The sequence below is a fragment of the Bos taurus genome, chromosome 18 (assembly GCF_002263795.3).
Source record: "Bos taurus isolate L1 Dominette 01449 registration number 42190680 breed Hereford chromosome 18, ARS-UCD2.0, whole genome shotgun sequence".
Lineage (NCBI taxonomy): Eukaryota > Metazoa > Chordata > Mammalia > Artiodactyla > Bovidae > Bos > Bos taurus.
In genome coordinates, this window is record NC_037345.1 from 58,152,867 (window position 1) to 58,172,145 (window position 19,279).

Sequence of the window (19,279 nt, forward strand, 5' to 3'; positions counted from 1 at the left end):
AATGTGGAGAAAGAAAAAAAGTTTGTCCTTTCTTCCTCCTTGAGAATTCCAGACCCCTCTCTCCTTGGGGACCCCTAGACTCCCTATCAACCTGCCTAGGAACTGACTCTCTCAACTGACTGGATGGACGTGAGTCTGAGTGAACTCTGGGAGTTGGTGATGGACAGGGAGGCCTCCATGCTGCGCTTCATGCGGTCGCAAAGAGTCGGACACGACTGAGCGACTGATCTGATCTGATCTGATAGAATATGTTACAGTATGCCTTCTGTTTTATGTTTTGATTTAGGCAGCAAAATTTTAGCTCCCTTACCAGGGATCAAACCTGCACACCCTAGGTTGAAAGTCTTAACCACTGGACCACCAGGAAAGTCCTAGGTCTTCTTTTTTTTTTTCCCCGATCCCCCCAGGAGAGGCTTATCAGTTTTGTGCATCTTTAAGGAAAAAAAGCTCTTGCTTTTATTGACTTGTCCTATTGGTCTTTTGATGTCTGATTTTAAAATTTTCTCTTTCATCTATATCGCTCCCACTCTCTGCTATCTTTGACACTATGTGTAGTTCTTTTTCTAATTTCTTTAGTTGGTATGTTAGATTGTTTATTTGAGATTTTTCTTGCTTCTTGAGATAGGCTTTTATCCATATAAATTTCCCTCTAGAACTGCTTTTGCTGTGTTTTATAGATTTTGAAATTTTCTGTTTTTATTTTTATTTGCTTCAAGGTAATTCCTCATTTTCTTTTGATTTCACATAGACCTATTGGTTATTAATAGCCTGTTGTTTAGTGCCCAGGTTTGATCCTCTTGAATTAAGTAATTGTCAAAATCACTGCGCCATCCTATCTAGGTGATTTTATTTTATGACATGTTCTTTTCAACCCCTATCCCTTTTTTACTGTTTATATGTTCCACATCCAGTTCTTGTCACAGAGGTTGATGATAATAAATTATATTTTCCTACGAGATTTCCATAATAATTGGCATCGAGTTATGAAAATGAGTCTAAATTGATTTGATTTGTGCCAGTGGTCCATATAATGAGTTTCTAATCATATTCCTCTTATTCCTTTCATCTCTTTGAATGTACTTTCCAGGTATTTTGTCTCATTCCATTTCTCTACCAGTACTTTTGTTGATGGTTTGGTCCAGTGGTTGAAGGTGAGGAAAGTACTAGTTTCAGAGCAGAGACACATCACAAGGAAGTGAAGAATCCAGAGGGACATACATGGCTTATGTCAGTCCCTAACGTGTGGGATTTCAGCATTTCCTGCTTTCCTCCTGGTGAGACCCTGTCATCTTCAGGGATCATGGAAAAAAAAAAAAAAAAAAAGCCTCTCAAATATATCCAGTTGTCTCCTAAGGGTGCCAACTAGAAACTTGTAATTGCTTCCAGTAATTAACAACTAAGAGAAAAGTTTTCAAAACGTTTTTGGCTCCCAAGCCTGCACTCCCATCGCTGCTGGTGGTGAAATGATAATTGCAGCTTTGATGGGAGGGGAGGGGAGGACACAGCATCTCAAACCTACATATCAGGGACCAACTGCCTGCCTCCCCTACACGAACTGGGTATAATGACCATCAGGGAGCCCACTCTCCTGGCAGCAGGTTGGTGTCAGGTAAGGGTGTTCTATTTCAGTCTGAGAGGGCAGAGTCTGTGAAAGAGAGGCAGATCAAGATGCTGAGTGATCATATCAGAAAGGGGCAGTCTTCTGTGTAGTCACTGGATTCAGTGCCAACACTATGCATAAGGTAGTAAAATCCTGAATCATGAGCCAAGATGGCAAAGAGAGATGGGGTCCTCACCCTAAACCAATCCCTGCTGGCTCCTCCTGAAGTTTAATTTAATCCTCACTGACAGTGGCTGTTGGACTTAGTCCAAGTGATAACAAAACCTGATTTTTATGAGGTGTTTAAAAATGTAGATATAAAATCAATTTTCTCTTGAGTCTGCCTCAGGGGAATCATAGACTAAATGTTCAGGATGCCTAGAGGGGCCACAAGAATAACTCCAGGGTGGTAATAAACAGTATGATGAGTCTGCAAAAATCATGTAATCCTATACAGAAAGTGAATGCAACTGGAAATGGCTTGAAGGGAAATGTTTTCTCTGACTCTGGATATTAACGGAGACAGTAATTGTGTCCTCACTGAAAACATCCGGAGTCCATTGATTATGGTGAGGCTGTCTTCACTCTTCATGTTATGAAATAAGCAGTTAAGGAAACTTCACATAATGCTGAGTTTCAGGCCGCAGCTCTCAGTCGTATATCGTACTGTTTCTGCCCATTTAAAAGGTATTTTAATATGAATCTAAATGCCTCTTACTTTAATTTATAAAATGCATAAGAATAGATCCCTTGCAGGTGTTGATTTGTATATATCTCCGGTATGTTAATATCATTTGAAAAGTATAAATCATTGCCGTATATTCAATTAACTCTGCTATTAATGAATAGATATATGTATCACTGGAAAATAATAATAATTTACTTTTTCCTTTTGTACTACTTCATCATGTATGACTATTTTATGTCCCAAGTTAATGACTTTATATGGGATTATTTAACAATTTCTGGAGTACTTGCAGTATAACTGCTTTTCTGAAATAAAAGCAAAAGACTTCCTGTTTCCATCCTAATTCTGAGCCATCCTCATCTTCATGACACTACCTGGTCCTGGGGCAGGCTCCTCTCATATTCTCCTGGAAGGCAGCAGTGCATGTACATATACTAAGACACTTGAAGCCTAATTTATAATACAAAGTGTCTGTCTTAATAAAAATTATGAAATAGCAGCAGTCAAATATCAAAGAACAAGTTCTGAAAACAAAACTAAATATATATCTGAATTATTATATGAACAGTTAACTAACCTTTTGGCAAAGTTGGGGTTCAATGCACTATCTTTACCAGTCCAGTGGGTTTCAAGTCCTCAATCTCTCCTAAGAGCGGATTTTGACAAATATTCAACCTCTCTGTGCTTATGTCACCCTCCTCTGTATCATTAACATCACATAAGTACCTGCCTCATAGATTGTTGAAGAATGAAGAAGTGATCATGTGTAGAGCCTACAGCTTTTAATTTTACATAGTAATGCTCTTTAAATATCATATGTGCAACTGTTTAAAGCTGCTGGTAACTGAAGAACATAAAGTAAATGTTTCTTAGTGGGAACTAAGGGTAAATGGAGAATACTGGATTTCAGCTGACATGATGCATGTAACCCACACCTCATGTTCCCATGCAGGACATTCTAACTCACAAGACAAATATCAGTGACTGTGAACCGGGAGGATGGCCAGCATTGATTTGACAATAGGCGTTATCTTCTTAATGCAGACGGTGGTTGGAGTCCTGGGGAATTTCTCACTCCTTTGCCATCATTTCATCCTTCACTTCACTGGCTCCAGGTTAAGGTCCACGGATTTGATCCTTAAGCACCTGATTGTGGCCAACTCCTTGGTCCTCCTCTGTAAAGGGGTCCCCCAGACAATGGCAGTCTTTGGGTGGAAGCGTATCCACAGTGATTTTGGCTGCAAACTTCTCTTCTTTCTGCACAGAGTAGGGAGGGGAGTGTCCATCGGTAGCATCTGCCTCTTGAGTGTCTTTCAGGTGATCACGATCAGTCCGTGGAACTCCAGGTGTGCAGTGCTGAAAGTTAAAGCTCCTAAGTACATCGTTCCCTCTATTTTCCTGTGTTGGATCCTGCAAATGCTGGTAAATTTCATTTTTCCTCTACGTATAAATGGCAAATGGAACGACAAAAACAACACAAACAAGAAGGATTTTGGATACTGTTCTTCTATTCATCATGACAAAATCCAACAGTCATTGTCTGCAGCATTGCTATCACTCCCTGATGTTCTATGTTTGGGGCTCATGCTCTGGGCCAGCAGCTTCATGGTTTTCATCCTGTACAGACATAAGCATCGTGTCCAACACATTCGTAGGGCTGATACCCCCACCAAATTCTCCCCTGAGTCCAGAGCTACCAAAACCATTCTTCTCCTGGTGAGCACGTTTGTCTATTTTTATACTCTTTCCTCCATTTTTCAACTCATGATGGCTCTTTTTGATTATCCCAGCTGGTTCCTTGTGAACATCACTGTAATCTTGGCTTTGTGTGTCCCAACTGTCAGTCCCTTTCTGCTCATGAGCTGTGACTGTAATGTACACAGGCTCTATTTTGCCTGGACAAGGAATACAAAGTCCCCTACTATTATGAGAAATGTGTGAATTGGGTGTATTTCTGAAGTGTATGGTTGACCATTCATTAATTCACCTCAGTTGTTTAGACATTCAGTCATGTCTGACTCTTTGCGACCCCATGGACTGCAAAACACCAGGCTTCCCTGTCCTTCAATACCTCCTGGAGTTTGCTCAGACTCATGTCCATCAAGTCGATGATATCATCCAACCATCTCTTCCTCTGTCATCCTCTTTTCCTGCCTTAAATCTTGCCCAGCCTCAGGGTCTTTTCTAATGAGTCATTTCTTCACATCAGGTGGCCAAAGTATTGGAGCCTCAGCATCAGTCCTTCTAATGAATATTCAGGATTGATTTCCTTTAGAATTGACTGGTTGGATCTCCTTGCAGTCCAAGGGACTCTCTAGGGTTTTCCCAAAACCACAGTCCAAATTATCAGTTCTTCAGTGGTCAACCTTCTTTATGGCTTCACCTCAGAGATCTAGCTAAAATTTTGAATCTCAAGAGAATAGTAAACATGACATGCTGAACATCTTCTTGAAAATAAACAATTGTTATAGTATTGTCATGACATATAGTTATCTTGTAAAGAATTATATGGTTGAATTTTTCTAATACTTTCAGAAAATGAGTTCAGAATTCATGTGATAATAAAATCAAGTCTTGAAACAATCTGCATATTATAAGCTATTCAGGTGTGTAGTTTTCAGTCTGCTATAGTACGTTTCCTAGAAGTTATACAGGCGTGAACTTAAAGAGAAAGGTATGCATGACTGTGGGTTAGCATCTGCAATAGTCATTAATGAAAGGGAACAAGTTAATGTCCTCACAGAATAAAGAGTGACCTGGTGGGGAGTTGGAATTTAAAATACATCTCCTTCAGTAGAGACTTTGTCAGTCCATTATGAGTTTACAGATAACATGCCTAGAGAGGTGGTAGTACTTATTAGAAATATGTTGTTTGGAACTGAGATTAAAGCATTTAAATACTTTCATGCAGAAATGAACAGATTGAAGTGAAATATACTTTCCAAAAAGAAACACAAAAACAAAAGAATATTCTAATATTTTAAAAATAATAGATGAACTATGTCAGCTGATTTTTAAAATTAAAATGCATTTGATATATAGCATTATGTGAATTTAAAGTGTACAAAATATTGAAATAATTTTATTGTCTTATGTGTACATAGCTGTTGAGTTTCCCCAGCACCGCTTTTGAAGAAACTATGTTTTCTCCATTATATATTATATATACCTCCATTATATATTATTCCATCCATGTTTGCATGGTGAGATTTGGTCTGAGTCTGTTTCGTACTCATTCACAAAGGAGGTGTGTTAAGGTCTTTATAACAAGCGTGGAGAGGGAGGAGAGAAAGTCCTGGGAGGAGAACATCCTCAAGAGTGAGGCCCACCAGCTCTCAGTGGTAGGGCTTATTTGTCATAGATTAATTGACAAATAGCACGTGGGTTTATTTCTGGCCTCTCTATTCTATTCCAATTATTTATGTGTCTATTTTTGTGCCAGTTTGATACTGTTTTGGTGACTGTAGCTCTGTAGTATAGTCTGAAATCAAGGAGCTTGTTTCCTCCATTGTCTTCTTCTTCTTCTTTTTTTTTTTTGAAAGCAGATACGTAATACGCTTACCAAATTCCAATGGTGTGACCGAATAGGATGGATATTCTCTTTCCCAAAACAGGAAATCAGAAAAAAGAAGCAACTCACTTGTCCAAGGCAGGTAAAATCCAAGGAGGGTAAATTCTGTCAGACTTTTAAGTTTGAGAAATACCATGTTTGGCTGAATATTCTGTCCCCTGGGCTACCTGTGTACAACCCCACCTTTCAGACACCAGTGGCCATGACCACATGTACAGTGCAAACTGTGGTTCATCACACCATTCATTAATAAGAGCAGCTTTTGCTTGGTGAAGTAATGGCTGAAGCTGGGGCTAGGATATATATGTATGTCTGTGTGTATATATATATATATATATATTTCCTTTAGAATCCTATATTAAATAGTAGAAAACAGGAAATGCTTTAAATAAGAAGTAAGAAGAACCATAATGATGGGCTATATCAAAGACACACAGAAGTCACCTAAGAGAACAGCCAATCACCAAGTTGGACAATTTGATTTTTTAACAAAGTGGTTTGGGATTATAACTCAAAGTATAAAAATTAACGTGTACCAGTGAAAACTGAAATGAAATACAATTGAAGAAATAATGTGTTTGAGGAAACATAATTCCTTTTCAGAAAGATTCTATATAATTGTGTTAAAAGTTTATCATGAAAAAACGTGGAAAATAACATCCCATGCTTAAGTGTGGCATAGTGTCTTGCTTTCAATGAGTTCACCATGAAAAGGGACAAAAATAACATTTGATGAGTAAATCAGAGGCCCCTGCCTCATCCTGGAGACCTAGGTTAATATCAACAGTGATAAGTCATGTTGGTTGTATGGACCCTTGACATGATGAAATGAAAATGGCTCTTATACCTCTGCAGTCTTCCTCCCCAAAACACAGAACCCAAGTATAATCATGAAAGAAATGTTATATTCAGTTCAGTTCAGTTCAGTAGCTCAGTCGTGTCCAACTCTTTTCGATCCCATGAATCGCAGCACGCCAGGCCTCCCTGTCCATCACCAACCCCCAGAGTTCACTCAGACTCAAGTCCATCGAGTCAGTGATGCCATCCAGCCATCTCATCCTCTGTCGTCCCCTTCTCCTCCTGCCGCCAATCCCTTCCAGCATCAGAGTCTTTTCCAATGACTCAACTCTTTGCATGAGGTGGCCAAAGTACTGGAATTTTCAGCTTTAGCATCATTCCTTGCAAAGAACAACCAGGATTGATCTCCTTTAGAATGGACTGGTTGGATCTCCTTGCAGTCCAAAGGACTCTAAAGAGTCTTCTCCAACACCACAGTTCAAAAGCATCAATTCTTTGGCACTCAGCTTTCTTCACAGTCCAACTCTCACATCCATACATGACTACTGGAAAAACCATAGCCTTGACTAGACGAACCTTTGTTGGCAAAGTGATGTCTCTGCTTTTGAATATGCTATCTAGGTTGGTCATAACTTTCCTTCCAAGGTGTAAGCATCTTTTCATTTCGTGGCTTCAATCACCATCTGCAGTAATTTTGGAGCCCCCCAAAATAAAGTCTGACACTGTTTCCACTGTTTCCCCATCTATTTCCGATGAAGTGATGGGACCGGATGCCATTATCTTCGTTTTCTGAATGTTGAGCTTTAAGCCAACTTTTTCACTCTCCTCTTTCACTTTCATCAAGAGGCTTTTTAGTTCCTCTTCACTTTCTGCCATAAGGGTGGTGTCATCTGCATATCTGAGGTTATTGATATTTCTCCCAGAAATCTTGATTCCAGCTTGTGCTTCTTCCAGCCCAGCATTTCTCATGATGTACTGTGCATATAAGTTAAATAAGCAGGGTGAAAATATACAGCCTTGATGTACTCCTTTTCCTATTTGGAACCAGTCTGTTGTTACATGTCCAGTTCAAACTGTTGCTTCCTGACTTGCATATAGGTTTCTCAAGAGGCAGGTCAGGTGGTCTGGTATTTCCATTTCTTTCAGAATTTTCAACAGTTTATTGTGATCTACACAGTCAAAGGCTTTGACATAGTCAATAAAGCAGAAATAGATGTTTTTCTGGAACTCTCTTGCTTTTTTGATGATCCAGCAGATGTTGGCAATTTGATCTCTGGTTCCTCTGCCTTTTCTAAAACTAGCTTGGACATCTGGAAGTTCACAGTTCATGTATTGCTGAAGCCTGGCTTGGAGAATTTTGAGCATTACTTTACTAGTGTGTGAGATGAGTGCAATTGTGTAGTAGTTTGAGCATTCTTTAGCATTGCCTTCCTTTGGGATTGGAATGAAAACTGATCTTTTCCAGTCCTTTGGCCACTGCTGAGTTTTCCAAATTTGCTGGCATATCGAGTGCAGCACTTTCACAGTATCATCTTTCAGGATTTGAAATAGCTCAACTGGAATACCATCATCTCCACTAGCTTTGTTCATAGTGATGCTTTCTAAGGCCCACTGGACTTCACATTCCAGGATGTCTGGCTCTAGGTGAGTGATCACACCATCGTGATTATCTTGATCATGATAACTGTGAAAAGAAGAGAAGGGAAAAGCAAAGGAGAAAAGGAAAGATATAAGCATCTGAATGCAGAGTTCCAAAGAATAGCAAGGAGAGAAAAGAAAGCCTTCCTCAGTGATCAATGCAAAGAAATAGAGGAAGACAACAGAATGGGAAAGACTTGTGATCTCTTCAAGAAAATTAGAGATACCAAGGGAATATTTCATGCAAAGATGGGCTTGATAAAGGACAGAAATGGTATGGACCTAACAGAAGCAGAAGATATTAAGAAGAAGTGACAAGAATACACAGAAGAACTGTACAAGAAAGATCTTTCATGACCAAGACATCACCAGATGGTCAACACCGAAATCAGACTGATTATATTCTTTGCAGCCAAAGATGGAGAAGTTCTATACAGTCAGCAAAAACAAGCTTGGGAGTGGACTGTGGCTCAGATCATGAACTCCTTATTGCCAAATTCAGACTTAAATTGAAGAAAGTAGGGAAAATCACTAGACCATTCGGGTATGACCTAAATCAAATCCCTTATGATTATACAGTGGAAGTGAGAAATAGATTTAAGGGACTAGATCTGATAGATAGAGTGCCTGATGAACTATGGACGGAGGTTTGTGGCATTGTACAGGAGACAGGGATCAAGACCGTCCCCATGGAAAAGAAATGCAAAAAAAAATTCACAGCAATCTCAGTTAAAGGTCATTCCAGAAAATACCAGACTAGTGCTTCTCAAATCTGTCACCATCATTAAGTCTGAGGAATGTCTGATTAATTGTCACAGCAAAGAGGAGACTAGAGAGTGATGACTACAACGTGACAGTTGGTATCTGGATGAATTCATGGAAAAGAAAATGGATATAAAAGAGAAACTGAGAAAATATGAATAAAGTATTGACTTTAGTTAGCACAAATTAATTACTATTGGTTCATTAATTAAACAACTTGACACATACAAGATTTCAGAGTCACCAATTGAATGTGGAATATAAGGAGACTCTGTATAGTCTTCCATTTTTGAAAATCTAAAACTATTCTAAAATAAAATCTTCCTTAAAAAACCCAACTTGACTTATAATTCTTGATACATAATTGTGTGAACCCCACAATTTTTCTCCTGAGTTATCCTTTGTAATACATAACAAGAGGGCACGAGTCTGCTTGATTTTCAGCAATCTCAGCTAAGGGGTGGGAAAGGGTAAGGGTCTCCTTCAGGGCACACATAGAAGCCTTGGGCTTCTATATATGGTGCTGGAATGGGGCATTCCAATCACTGAGCTCAAACTCTTCACTCATCTCTTAGTCCAGCAACATTAGGAGCAAGCAGCCAATGTTAATACATTCATTAGTTTCTCCCAAATGTTCAAAAGTATTGTAAGCAGAGTCACTCAGATACTTACTTATCTAAGAGGTGATGGGGTGTATCCCATGCAGATGTGTTGGGAGTCTGTACTGCTGAATCAGGACATGGACTCTCCATGCTGTCTTTACTGCTGGAATTGAGCTCATTAGTGTCTTCACTTCTAATCAGATTCGAAGTGAAGTGAAGTGAAAATCGCTCAGTCGTGTCCAACTCTTTGTGACCTCATGGACTTAGTCTATGGAATTCTCCATGCCAGAATACTGGAGTGGGTACCCTTTCCCTTCTCCAGGGGATCTTCCCAACCCAGGGATTGAACCCAGGTCTCCACATTGTGGGCAGATTCTTTACCAGCTGAGTCACAATGGAAGGGCTTCAGATTCAAAAGCCATTTCCAAAAACCCAGGAACCAATGCAAAACTCTCCCTTAAATTCCATTTTTCTAGAATCACTCCTTATAATAGTGGACTCATGACATTATTCAATATTCCTAACATGAATTCTTATACAGCAATGCCAATGAGTGCTGTACAACATTATGCAAACTTTAAATTCACAAACAACATAAGAAGTGTAAAAAGTCTATACAAAACAGTATATGTACCTAATTTCTTTTTCTTAAAGATTTCTTATGTGGACCATTTTTAAAGTATTTATTGCTTCTGTTACAATATTGCTTCTGTTTCACATTTTGCTTTTTGTCCACAAGGGATGTGGGATCTTGGCTCCCTTTCCAGGGATCAAACTGCACCGCTTGCACTAGGAGGCGAAGTCTTAACCACAGCACCACCAGGGAAGTTCCAGGTTCTCTCTCTCTCTCTCTCTCTCTCTCTCTCTCTCTTTTTAAATGAACCCCAGCTAAAGGCTTATCAGTTGTATGTATCTTTTCAAAAAACCACCTCTTGGTTTCATTGACTTGTTCTGTTGGTGTTTTAATCTCTGATTTTTAAAATACTCTTTGATTTATATCATTTCCTCTGTCTCCTATCTTGGACATTTTATGTAATTCCTTTTATAATTTCTTTAGATGGTGGGTTAGGTTGTTTATTTGAAATTTTTCTTGTTTCTTCAGGTAGGCTTTTATCTTTCTCAGTTTCTCTTAGAATTGCCTTTTCTATTTCTTGATTTTTAAAGTTTCTGTTTTATTTTTATTTGCTTCAAGGTAATTTCTGATTTTCTTTTTATTTCCCATTGATCCACTGGTTTTTAGCAGTATTTTATTTAGTCTCTAGGTTTGATCCTCCTGAATTAATTGCTCAGACTATTGAGCCATCAGATCTAGATGATTTTATTTAAGAGCTACTCTTTTCGAACCCTCTCTTTGTTTCTATGCATTTGTTCTGCATCCCATTCTTATCACCAACAGAATTAAATAAGAATAAAGTGTATTTTCTGACAAGATTTCCTTCATAATTGCCATGAAATTATGAAAATGAGTCTAAATCAATTGATTTTATTTGTGCTAATGATTCATATAATGAGTTCTCCCATGTTCCTCCTTTCCCTTTTATCTCTTTGAATATACCTCCCAGGTAATTGGACTCATTCCATTTCTCCACCAATATTTTAATTGATGGTTCAGATTAGTGGAATGTAGAGAAACATCTCATGGAAGTGAAGAATCCAGAGAGACCCAAATAGTTACCTCAATCATGTGTGTATTTCAGTATTTCTTACACTCTTCCATGTGAGACCCTGTCTGCCATTAGTGGTCAGCGAAAATAAGAAGGCTCTTGGAAACATTCCTTTAGTCTCCTAAAGGTGCTAACTAGAAACTTGTAATTGTTTCCAGTAATTAACAACTGAGAGAAAGTTTTCCAGAAATGTTCTCAGATCCCAGGCCTGCACTCCCATTGCTGCTGCAGGTGAAATGATAATTGCAGCTCTGATGGGAGGAGTGGGGAAGACACAGCATCTCAAACCTATATATCAGGGTCTGGCTGCCTCCCTCCTACACACATACTGGGTATAATGACCATCAGGGAGCCCACTCTACTGGGAGCAGGAAGGTGCCAGGTAACGATGTTCTGTTTCAATCTGAGAGTCAGAGTCTGTATAAGAAAGGCAGATCAGGACGCTGAGTAAGCGATTATATCAGAAAGGCACAGTCTTCTGTGTAGTAACTGGATTCAGAGCCAACTCCAGGTGGGAACATGGGAATATTGTGAAGCATGAGCTGAACTGATAAAGAGAGATAGGGTCCTAATCCTAAACCATCTCAGGCAGTTTAACTGAATCCTCACTGACAGTGACTACTGTGGCTTGGTCCAAGTGAAAACGAAACCTGATTGTTTAAGGTGCTTAAAACTGTAGGTGTAAAATCAATTCACTCTTGAACCTACTGTAGGGGAAAAAATAGACTTAATGTGCAGGGTGAGTAGAGGTATAGCACTAATAACTCCAGGGTGGCAATAAAGAGTATGACGAGTCTGCAAAAAATGTTATCCTGTGCAGAAAGTGTATCCAAATGGAAACACCTTGAAGGAAAATGTCTTCTCTGACTCTGGATGTTAATGGAGACAGTAATTGTGTCCTCACTGAAAACATCCTGAGTCCACTGATTATGGTGAGGCTGTCTTCACTCTTAATATTATGAAATGTTAAGGAAAGTTCACATAATAATGCTGAGTTTCAGGGAGCAACTTTCAGTCATATATCATATCATTTCTGCCCATTTAAAAAGTATCTTAATATCAATCTAAATATGTGGTGTTTTCATTTATAAAATGCATAAAAATACATGCCTCGCAGGTTTTGATTTGTATATATCTCTGGTATGTTAATATCATTTGCAAATACTAATTCATTGTTATATTTTCTATTACAAGTAGATAATTGCATCACCTGAAAATAATAATTTAGTAACTCCTTACACTAATTAATCATGCATGAGTATTTTATGTACCAAAGTTTATGGCATTACATGTGACTATTTAACAATTTCTGGGATACATGCTATTATCACTGCTTTTCTGAAATAAAAGCAAAAGATCTTACTGTTTGCATCTTAATTCTGAGCCATCCTCATTTTCATGTCTTGGGCAGGTTCCTGCCAGATTCTCCCGGCAGCAGTGCATGTACATATACTAAGACAGCTAAAGCCTCAGTCACACTACATAGTGCCCTCCAGAATAAAACTTTACAAAACTGGAATCTTCTTATCATGGAAGTTATAAAATAGTACCAGTCTAAAATCAAAGAACAAGTTGTGAAAAAAAGCTAAATATAAATCTGAATTTATATGAACACAGGTAATTAACTTTTTGGCAGAAATAGGGGATCAATGCACGTTTTTTTAAACCAGTCCAGTGGGTTTCAAGTCCTCATTCTGTCCTAAAAGTAGATTTTGACAAACACTGAACCACTCTATGGTTATCTTACTCTTCTCTGTATCATTAAGGTCAAATAAGTGTCTGGCTCATAGATTTTGAAGAATGAAGAAGTAATCATGCTGCAGTGATTACTTTTATGTATTAGTGCTCTTTAAATATCATACATGCAACTGTTTATAAACTGCTAGTTTCCAAGTGGGAACTAATGTTAAGTGGAGAATATGAGATACCAGCTGACACCGTGTATGTAACCCACACCTCATGTTCCCAGGCAGGATATTCTAACTCACAAGACAAGTATTTGACTGTGAACTGAGAGAATGGGCAGCAGCAAGTTGGCAATAGGCATAATCATCTTAACTCAGATGGTGACTGGAATCCTGGGGAATTTCTCACTCCTTTGCCATCATATCATCATTCACTTCAACTGGCTCCAGGTTAAGGTCCACAGATTTGATCCTTAAGCACCTGATTGTGGTCAACTCCTTGATCCTCCCCTGTAAAGGAGTCCCCTAGACAATGGCAGTCTTTGGGTGGAAGCATATCCGCAGTGATTTTGGCTGCAAAGTTCTCTTCTTTCTGCAGAGTGGGGAGGGGAGGGTCCATCAGTAGCATCTGCCTCTTGAGTGTCTTTCAGGTGATCACAATCAGTCCCTGGAACTCCAGGTGGGCAGTGCTGAAAGTAACAGCTCCCAAGTACGTACAAATAGAGCTCCCAGCTCTATTTTCCTGTGTTGGATCCTGCAAATGGTGGTAAATGTCATTTTTTCCTTTCTATATAACTGGCAAATGGAGTGACAAAAACATCACAGAGGAAAGAGGTTTTGGATACTGTTCTGCTGTTCGTCATGACAGAACCAGAGGGGCATTGTCTGCAGTGTTGCTATTATTCCCTGATGTTTTATGTTTGGGGCTCACACTCTGGGCCAGCAGCTCCATGGTTGTCATCCTGTACAGACATAAGCAGTAAATCCAACACATTCAGGGGACCAACCCCTTTCCCAAGTCCTTCCCTGAGTCCAGAGCTACCCAAACCATCCTTCTCCTGGTGAGCACTTTTGTCTATTTTTATACTCTTTCCTCCATTTTTCAACTTGTTGTGGCTCTTTTTGATCATCTGAACTGTTTCCTTGTGAATGAGACTGTAATCATAGCAGCATGCTTCCCTACTGCCAGTCCCTTTCTGCTCATGAGCCATGACTCCAGTGTACACAGGCTCTACTTTGCTTGGATAAGAAATAAGAAAATCCCCTACTATTATGTGATATATGTGAACTGTATGTATTTCCACAGTGCACAGTTGCCAATTCATTCATTCCTTCACTTTCAGTGACCAAAGAGAATTTTTGAAGTGAAACCTAAATAAGAATTGCTTCCAGTCTGATTCATGTTGTTGGTAGAATTTGTTTCCTTTAATAGACTTACATTTGAATTCTCTCCATCAACCATGCCTGCATTGGCAAGTTGAGTTCCCTTCCTGTTTGCAATCTCTTGTCTTTCAATTATCTCTATTTGACTTCTAAAGTTCAGGTGAGTATAATCAACCCACCTTCCTTGACCAGAAAAATCTGTTTTAGTCAGCTGGGGGCTGCTATACCAAGAATACCCCAGGCAACTGCTCCAAAATGGTGGAGCAGGAAAACTGTGAGCTCTTCATTTCTCATGGACACACCAAAATTACAACTGAATACAGAGCAAATATTGATGAGGAAGACTGGAAGCTACCAGAAAAGGTCTGCTACAACTCAAGAAAGGCAGAAGTGTCCACAACAAGACAGGTAGGAGGGTTGGAATCTCTGTATAGTCAAGAACCGTAGCACTGGGTGTGTGACCTACATACAGGAGAATAATACAACTACAGAGATTCTCCTCAAGGGGTGAGGGTTCTGAGCCCTACATGGGGCTCTAACACGGAGAAGATGAGCACCCAGAATATTTAAAATCCAGTAGGGCTGTCTTTCAGGAGAGCCAGAAGGCTGTAGGAAATAGAGACTCCACTCTCTCTCTCTTTTTTTTTTTTAGAGGTATAGTTGATTTACAATAGTGTATTAGCCTCAGTGTACAGCAAAGTGACTTGGGCTTTTTCTTCAGATTATATTCCACTTTAGGTTATTACAAGATGCTGAATATATTTCCCTGTACTATAAAGTAACTCTTTAAAAATAAAGAATATCAAAAACAGCAAGAGAAAAGGAACAAGTTACCTACAAAGGAACACCTGTAAGGCTATCAACTGACTTTTTAGCAGAAACTCTGCAGGTCAATGGGTATGGAACAGTATTACTTAAAAGACGAAAGGAAAATACTAGATTGGCCAAAAAGTTCATTTGAGTTTTGCTGTAAGATCTTATGGAAAAACCCAAATGAACTTTTTGACCCAACCAATATCTGTAACCAAGAGTACTCAGCAAGGCTTTCATTTAGATTTGATGGAGAGGTAAAAAGTTTTACAGACAAGCAAAAGTTAATAATTCAGCACTGTGAAACCACCTGTAAAAGAAATGTTAGAGGGACTTTTCTAAGCAGAAAAAAGGCCACACTAGAACCATGAACATTACAAAAGGAAAAATCTCATTGGTAAAGGTAGTAAATCAACCATGTTCAAAGCTAGTAAAATGCTTTAAAAACATAGTAAAAGCATCCATTTCCTCAGAAAGTAAGAGAGGAAGTAAAAGACATGTGCTTGGAAACCTGTAAGACACTGAGGAAAGAAATTACAACACAAACAGGTGGAAAGATATACCAGATTCATGGTTTGGGGGATTAGAATTGTAAAAATGAACACACCACCTAGTATAAGCTACATATTCAGTGGAATCTCTTTTATGTTCCCATGCCTCCTGCAACCCTTATTCCCCACAGTGCAAATATGTGATGTGCCCTTAACGTTTTTGCTTAACCTCTGAGTTCCCTTAAATCCTGCAGTGGACTTGAAACCCACTGCAGCCTTCAAATCCATGTGCTGTTTACTCCTGCACCCTCTTTCCTCCTGTACTCTGCATCCCAGAACCCCTTTGTCTCACCTTACCCTCTGACCTGCCCCCCATGTCCTCTTTCTTATCTTTCTCCATTACACCCACTCCCAGTCATACCCACAGGCATTCCAACGTTTATACCATACTCCCCACCTCAAGTGGCAAAGCTCTCAGAAATTTTTAGAAGATGCATGTCTAATATATTATCCTTGAGTGCTTTGACAGGATGGACAGAGGGTAAAGTACATACATTTCCTCCCTTTTTCTGGCCTTCACTCCCCAGAAAAGATGCAGCCATACCTTATACAGACACACGATGAACATAATAACCCTCTTGATGACCAAATAAATGATTCTGTGAAAGTAAGTGGGATTGTGTCTTTTATGTTGCTGTGTGAGTGAAGAGTGTGCAATAATGTGAGTGTGGTTCCATGTGTCATGAGTGTTTGTGAGTGTGGGATGAGTGTGGAGTATGGGGTGATTAAGTATATATGTGAGTGTGCAAACACATGTGTGTCAGACTATGTCTATGTATATGTGTGTTTGGCATATGTGTGGCCAGATATGACTGCATTCACTGACTTGGAAACAGAGGGCCGTGTGGTGAAGAATGAGCAAGGGGGAAAGAAAACTTGAATTAGTAGAAATCTGTGAAAATGTATGTAATAGCTTTGTAGAATGGAGTCACTGTCTCATTAAAATCTCATTAAATCTCTATTTACCTCATACTGGCTCTTCAAATGTTAGGTACATTCAGAGATACTATTGCCGTCTGTCTTATGAAGCCTATAGTAAATGTACTAAATACAGATGCTCAGACAAAGATGTGCATTTTGCTGAGAGCTGTGGCCAGAGACCAGGAGATGCCGTCTGCAGAGAACAATGAGCGATCTGGCGTTGTCCTGGGCTGCTGTACCCCTTGCATCTCTTCCTTGTTTGGTGCTAATCTGTCTTTCCATATAATAAACCACAACTGTGAGGAGAAGAGTGCCAGTTAGTTCTGAGTCCTTCAAGAGAATTACCGAAATGGGCATGTGCCGGGGTCCAGTCCCAGCTGATCCAGGGTACTCGAAGGAGAGACGGCGTCGGCGACCTATTTATTTAAATATTCATCAAAGATATAAAGAGTAATAGAATGAGGATAGCTCAGTGAGGAAATTCAGTGGAGAAAAGCGGCTGAAATAAGGACAGTGCAGTGATGAAATTCAGTGGAGAAAAGCGGCTGAAATAAGGACAGTGCAGTGATGAAATTCAGTGGAGAAAAGAGGCTGGAATAAGGATAGCTCAGTAGGAAAATTCAGTGAAGAAAAGAGGCTGAATGAAATTCCAAAGCAGGGAATTTATGTCACCTATGAAGGCTGCAGGCGTCCTCCCGTTCTCCCGAAGGAGAGGAGACACTAAGGCCTCCCCGGTCAGATCTTAGAAGCCCAGGCAAAATTAGTAGGCTTGACGAGCTTCCCCGCCTCAGAGGAAAAATTCAGCCAGAAGGTGAAAGAAAGAACGACATGGGGAGACCAAGTTTTGGTGAACAAGGCCCGCACTTTATTTTCCAAAGTAGTTTTTATACCTTAAGTTATGCATAGAGGGGGAAGGGGTAGAGTCATGCAAGGACAGCAGTTCCTGATCCTAATCGAAGCCAGGCTTTCAAACTTATCATATGCAAAAGTTTAGGTGATTTACACCCTCTTCTGGCCAGGAGGCCTGTTAACATTTTAAGAAACTTATCTTTCTCTAAAGGTGATTATTCTAAAGTCAGGCGCCAGCCTCCAAAAAAGCATTGGACAAAGCTGCATTCCTATAGGGCAAAGGTGAGGTGGGCTCAATCAAGAAAAGAATTAACTCAAGGGTCCAAGGTTATAAACATTGAGGCCACTACTTACATTTCTATACACCCATTATATCAATCAATACACTGCCAAGGACACAGTAAGTAAGGGATATGGAGACTTAGCAGCAAACATTGGCCCAGCAAGTGAAAAACCCTTCACCAATACAATTTCTAATCAATCTTTTAACTACTCAAAGGAATATGTGTTTAGACGGTTTAGAACATCTCCTGCCTCTCACAGTTGGGAGGCTCTGAACAATCACATGTGGCCAGAAAAACCTATTCAGGCAGGCTAGAGGATTTCCAAAGGAGTTTGTAGGTTGAAACACTGTCACACCCAGGAATTATTAACTGGAGCTGTAAGCTAACTCTTTTTTCAGAGAGAGGTAGTGGGGGACAGCCCCCCATAAAGTTGGAGGTGTAGGTGAAAGCACAAAGCAGAAAGTAGGCAGACTCTGGTTTTGGGGGTAGATGCTTGAGAATTTCCAGGGGGACTTCTGAGGCTCGATCCTGCCTTTGCATATGCCAAGCCTCCTTCCTCATGACCTTTGCCATGGGCGGAGCTCGCTCCCAGCAGGCATGGGTTTGGGAAAGCCCACACTTGCAGTTGGAGTCAGAAGTGGATGTGCTTTTGTGTGAACTGTGTTTCCTTTAACTTCCCAGAAGGACCAAAAACACTCGTGGGAACTATTGAGTAGACCTTGTTCAGACTGTGGGCATGTCCGTTGGAAAATCCAAAGGTCCATCTAGTTAAAGCTATGGTTTTTCCAGTAGTCATGTATAGATGTGAGAGTTGGACTATAAAGAGAGCTGAGCACTGAAGAATTGATGCTTTTGAACTGTGGTGTTGTTATTTTAGGTGTCTTCATCAATCCCGTAACCAATGAGTGCTCCTTCATGAAATGTCAGCACAAGTGTAAAGACCTCTGGTAACAATCCAATGCTGTTGAGTTGAGAAAGTAGCACTGGCTTGTCTGATGTTTAAAAGAATCATAAAAACAATCGGTTATACCACTTGATCCTTGTGCTTTTGTTTATAAAGGATGCTTTTCAAAATGCTCTGTTTTCTGTGGTATATCCCTATTTGCACTTAATGTCATTGTTAGCATCAGTCAGTCAGCTCTGTTACTCACTCGTGTCTGATTCTTTGCGACCCCACAGACTGAAGCAAGCCAGGCTTCCCTGTCCATCACCAACTCCTGAAGCTTGCTCAAACTCATATCCATCGAGCTGGTGATGCCATCCAACCATCTCATCCTCTGTTGTCCCCTTCTCTTCCTGCCTTCAATCTTTCCCAGCATCAGGGTCTTTTCAAATGAGTCAGTTCTTCACATCAGGTGGCCAAAGTATTGGAGTTTCAGCTTCAGCATCAGTCCTTCCAATGAATATTATGACTGATTTCCTTTAGGATGGACTGGTTGGATTTCCTTGCAGTCCGAGGGACTCTCAAGAGTC

The 19,279-nt window shown here is 39.8% G+C and overlaps 2 protein-coding genes and 1 pseudogene across 2 annotated transcripts in view; all 3 read left to right on the plus strand.

The window, feature by feature from the left end:
* The window catches only part of BOSTAUV1R417 (vomeronasal 1 receptor bosTauV1R417), a 70,262-nt gene that overhangs the window by 28,576 nt on the left and 22,407 nt on the right, over positions 1 to 19,279 (plus strand). The gene's annotated exons all lie outside the window — the stretch shown is intronic.
* BOSTAUV1R416 (vomeronasal 1 receptor bosTauV1R416) lies at positions 3,116 to 4,715 on the plus strand. Its single transcript, XM_002695271.5, has one exon. It carries the CDS (start codon positions 3,288 to 3,290, stop codon positions 4,227 to 4,229), a length of 942 nt encoding a protein of 313 aa, XP_002695317.1. The 5' UTR covers positions 3,116 to 3,287; the 3' UTR covers positions 4,230 to 4,715.
* Positions 6,249 to 18,276, plus strand: LOC132342721 (vomeronasal type-1 receptor 4-like; annotated as a pseudogene).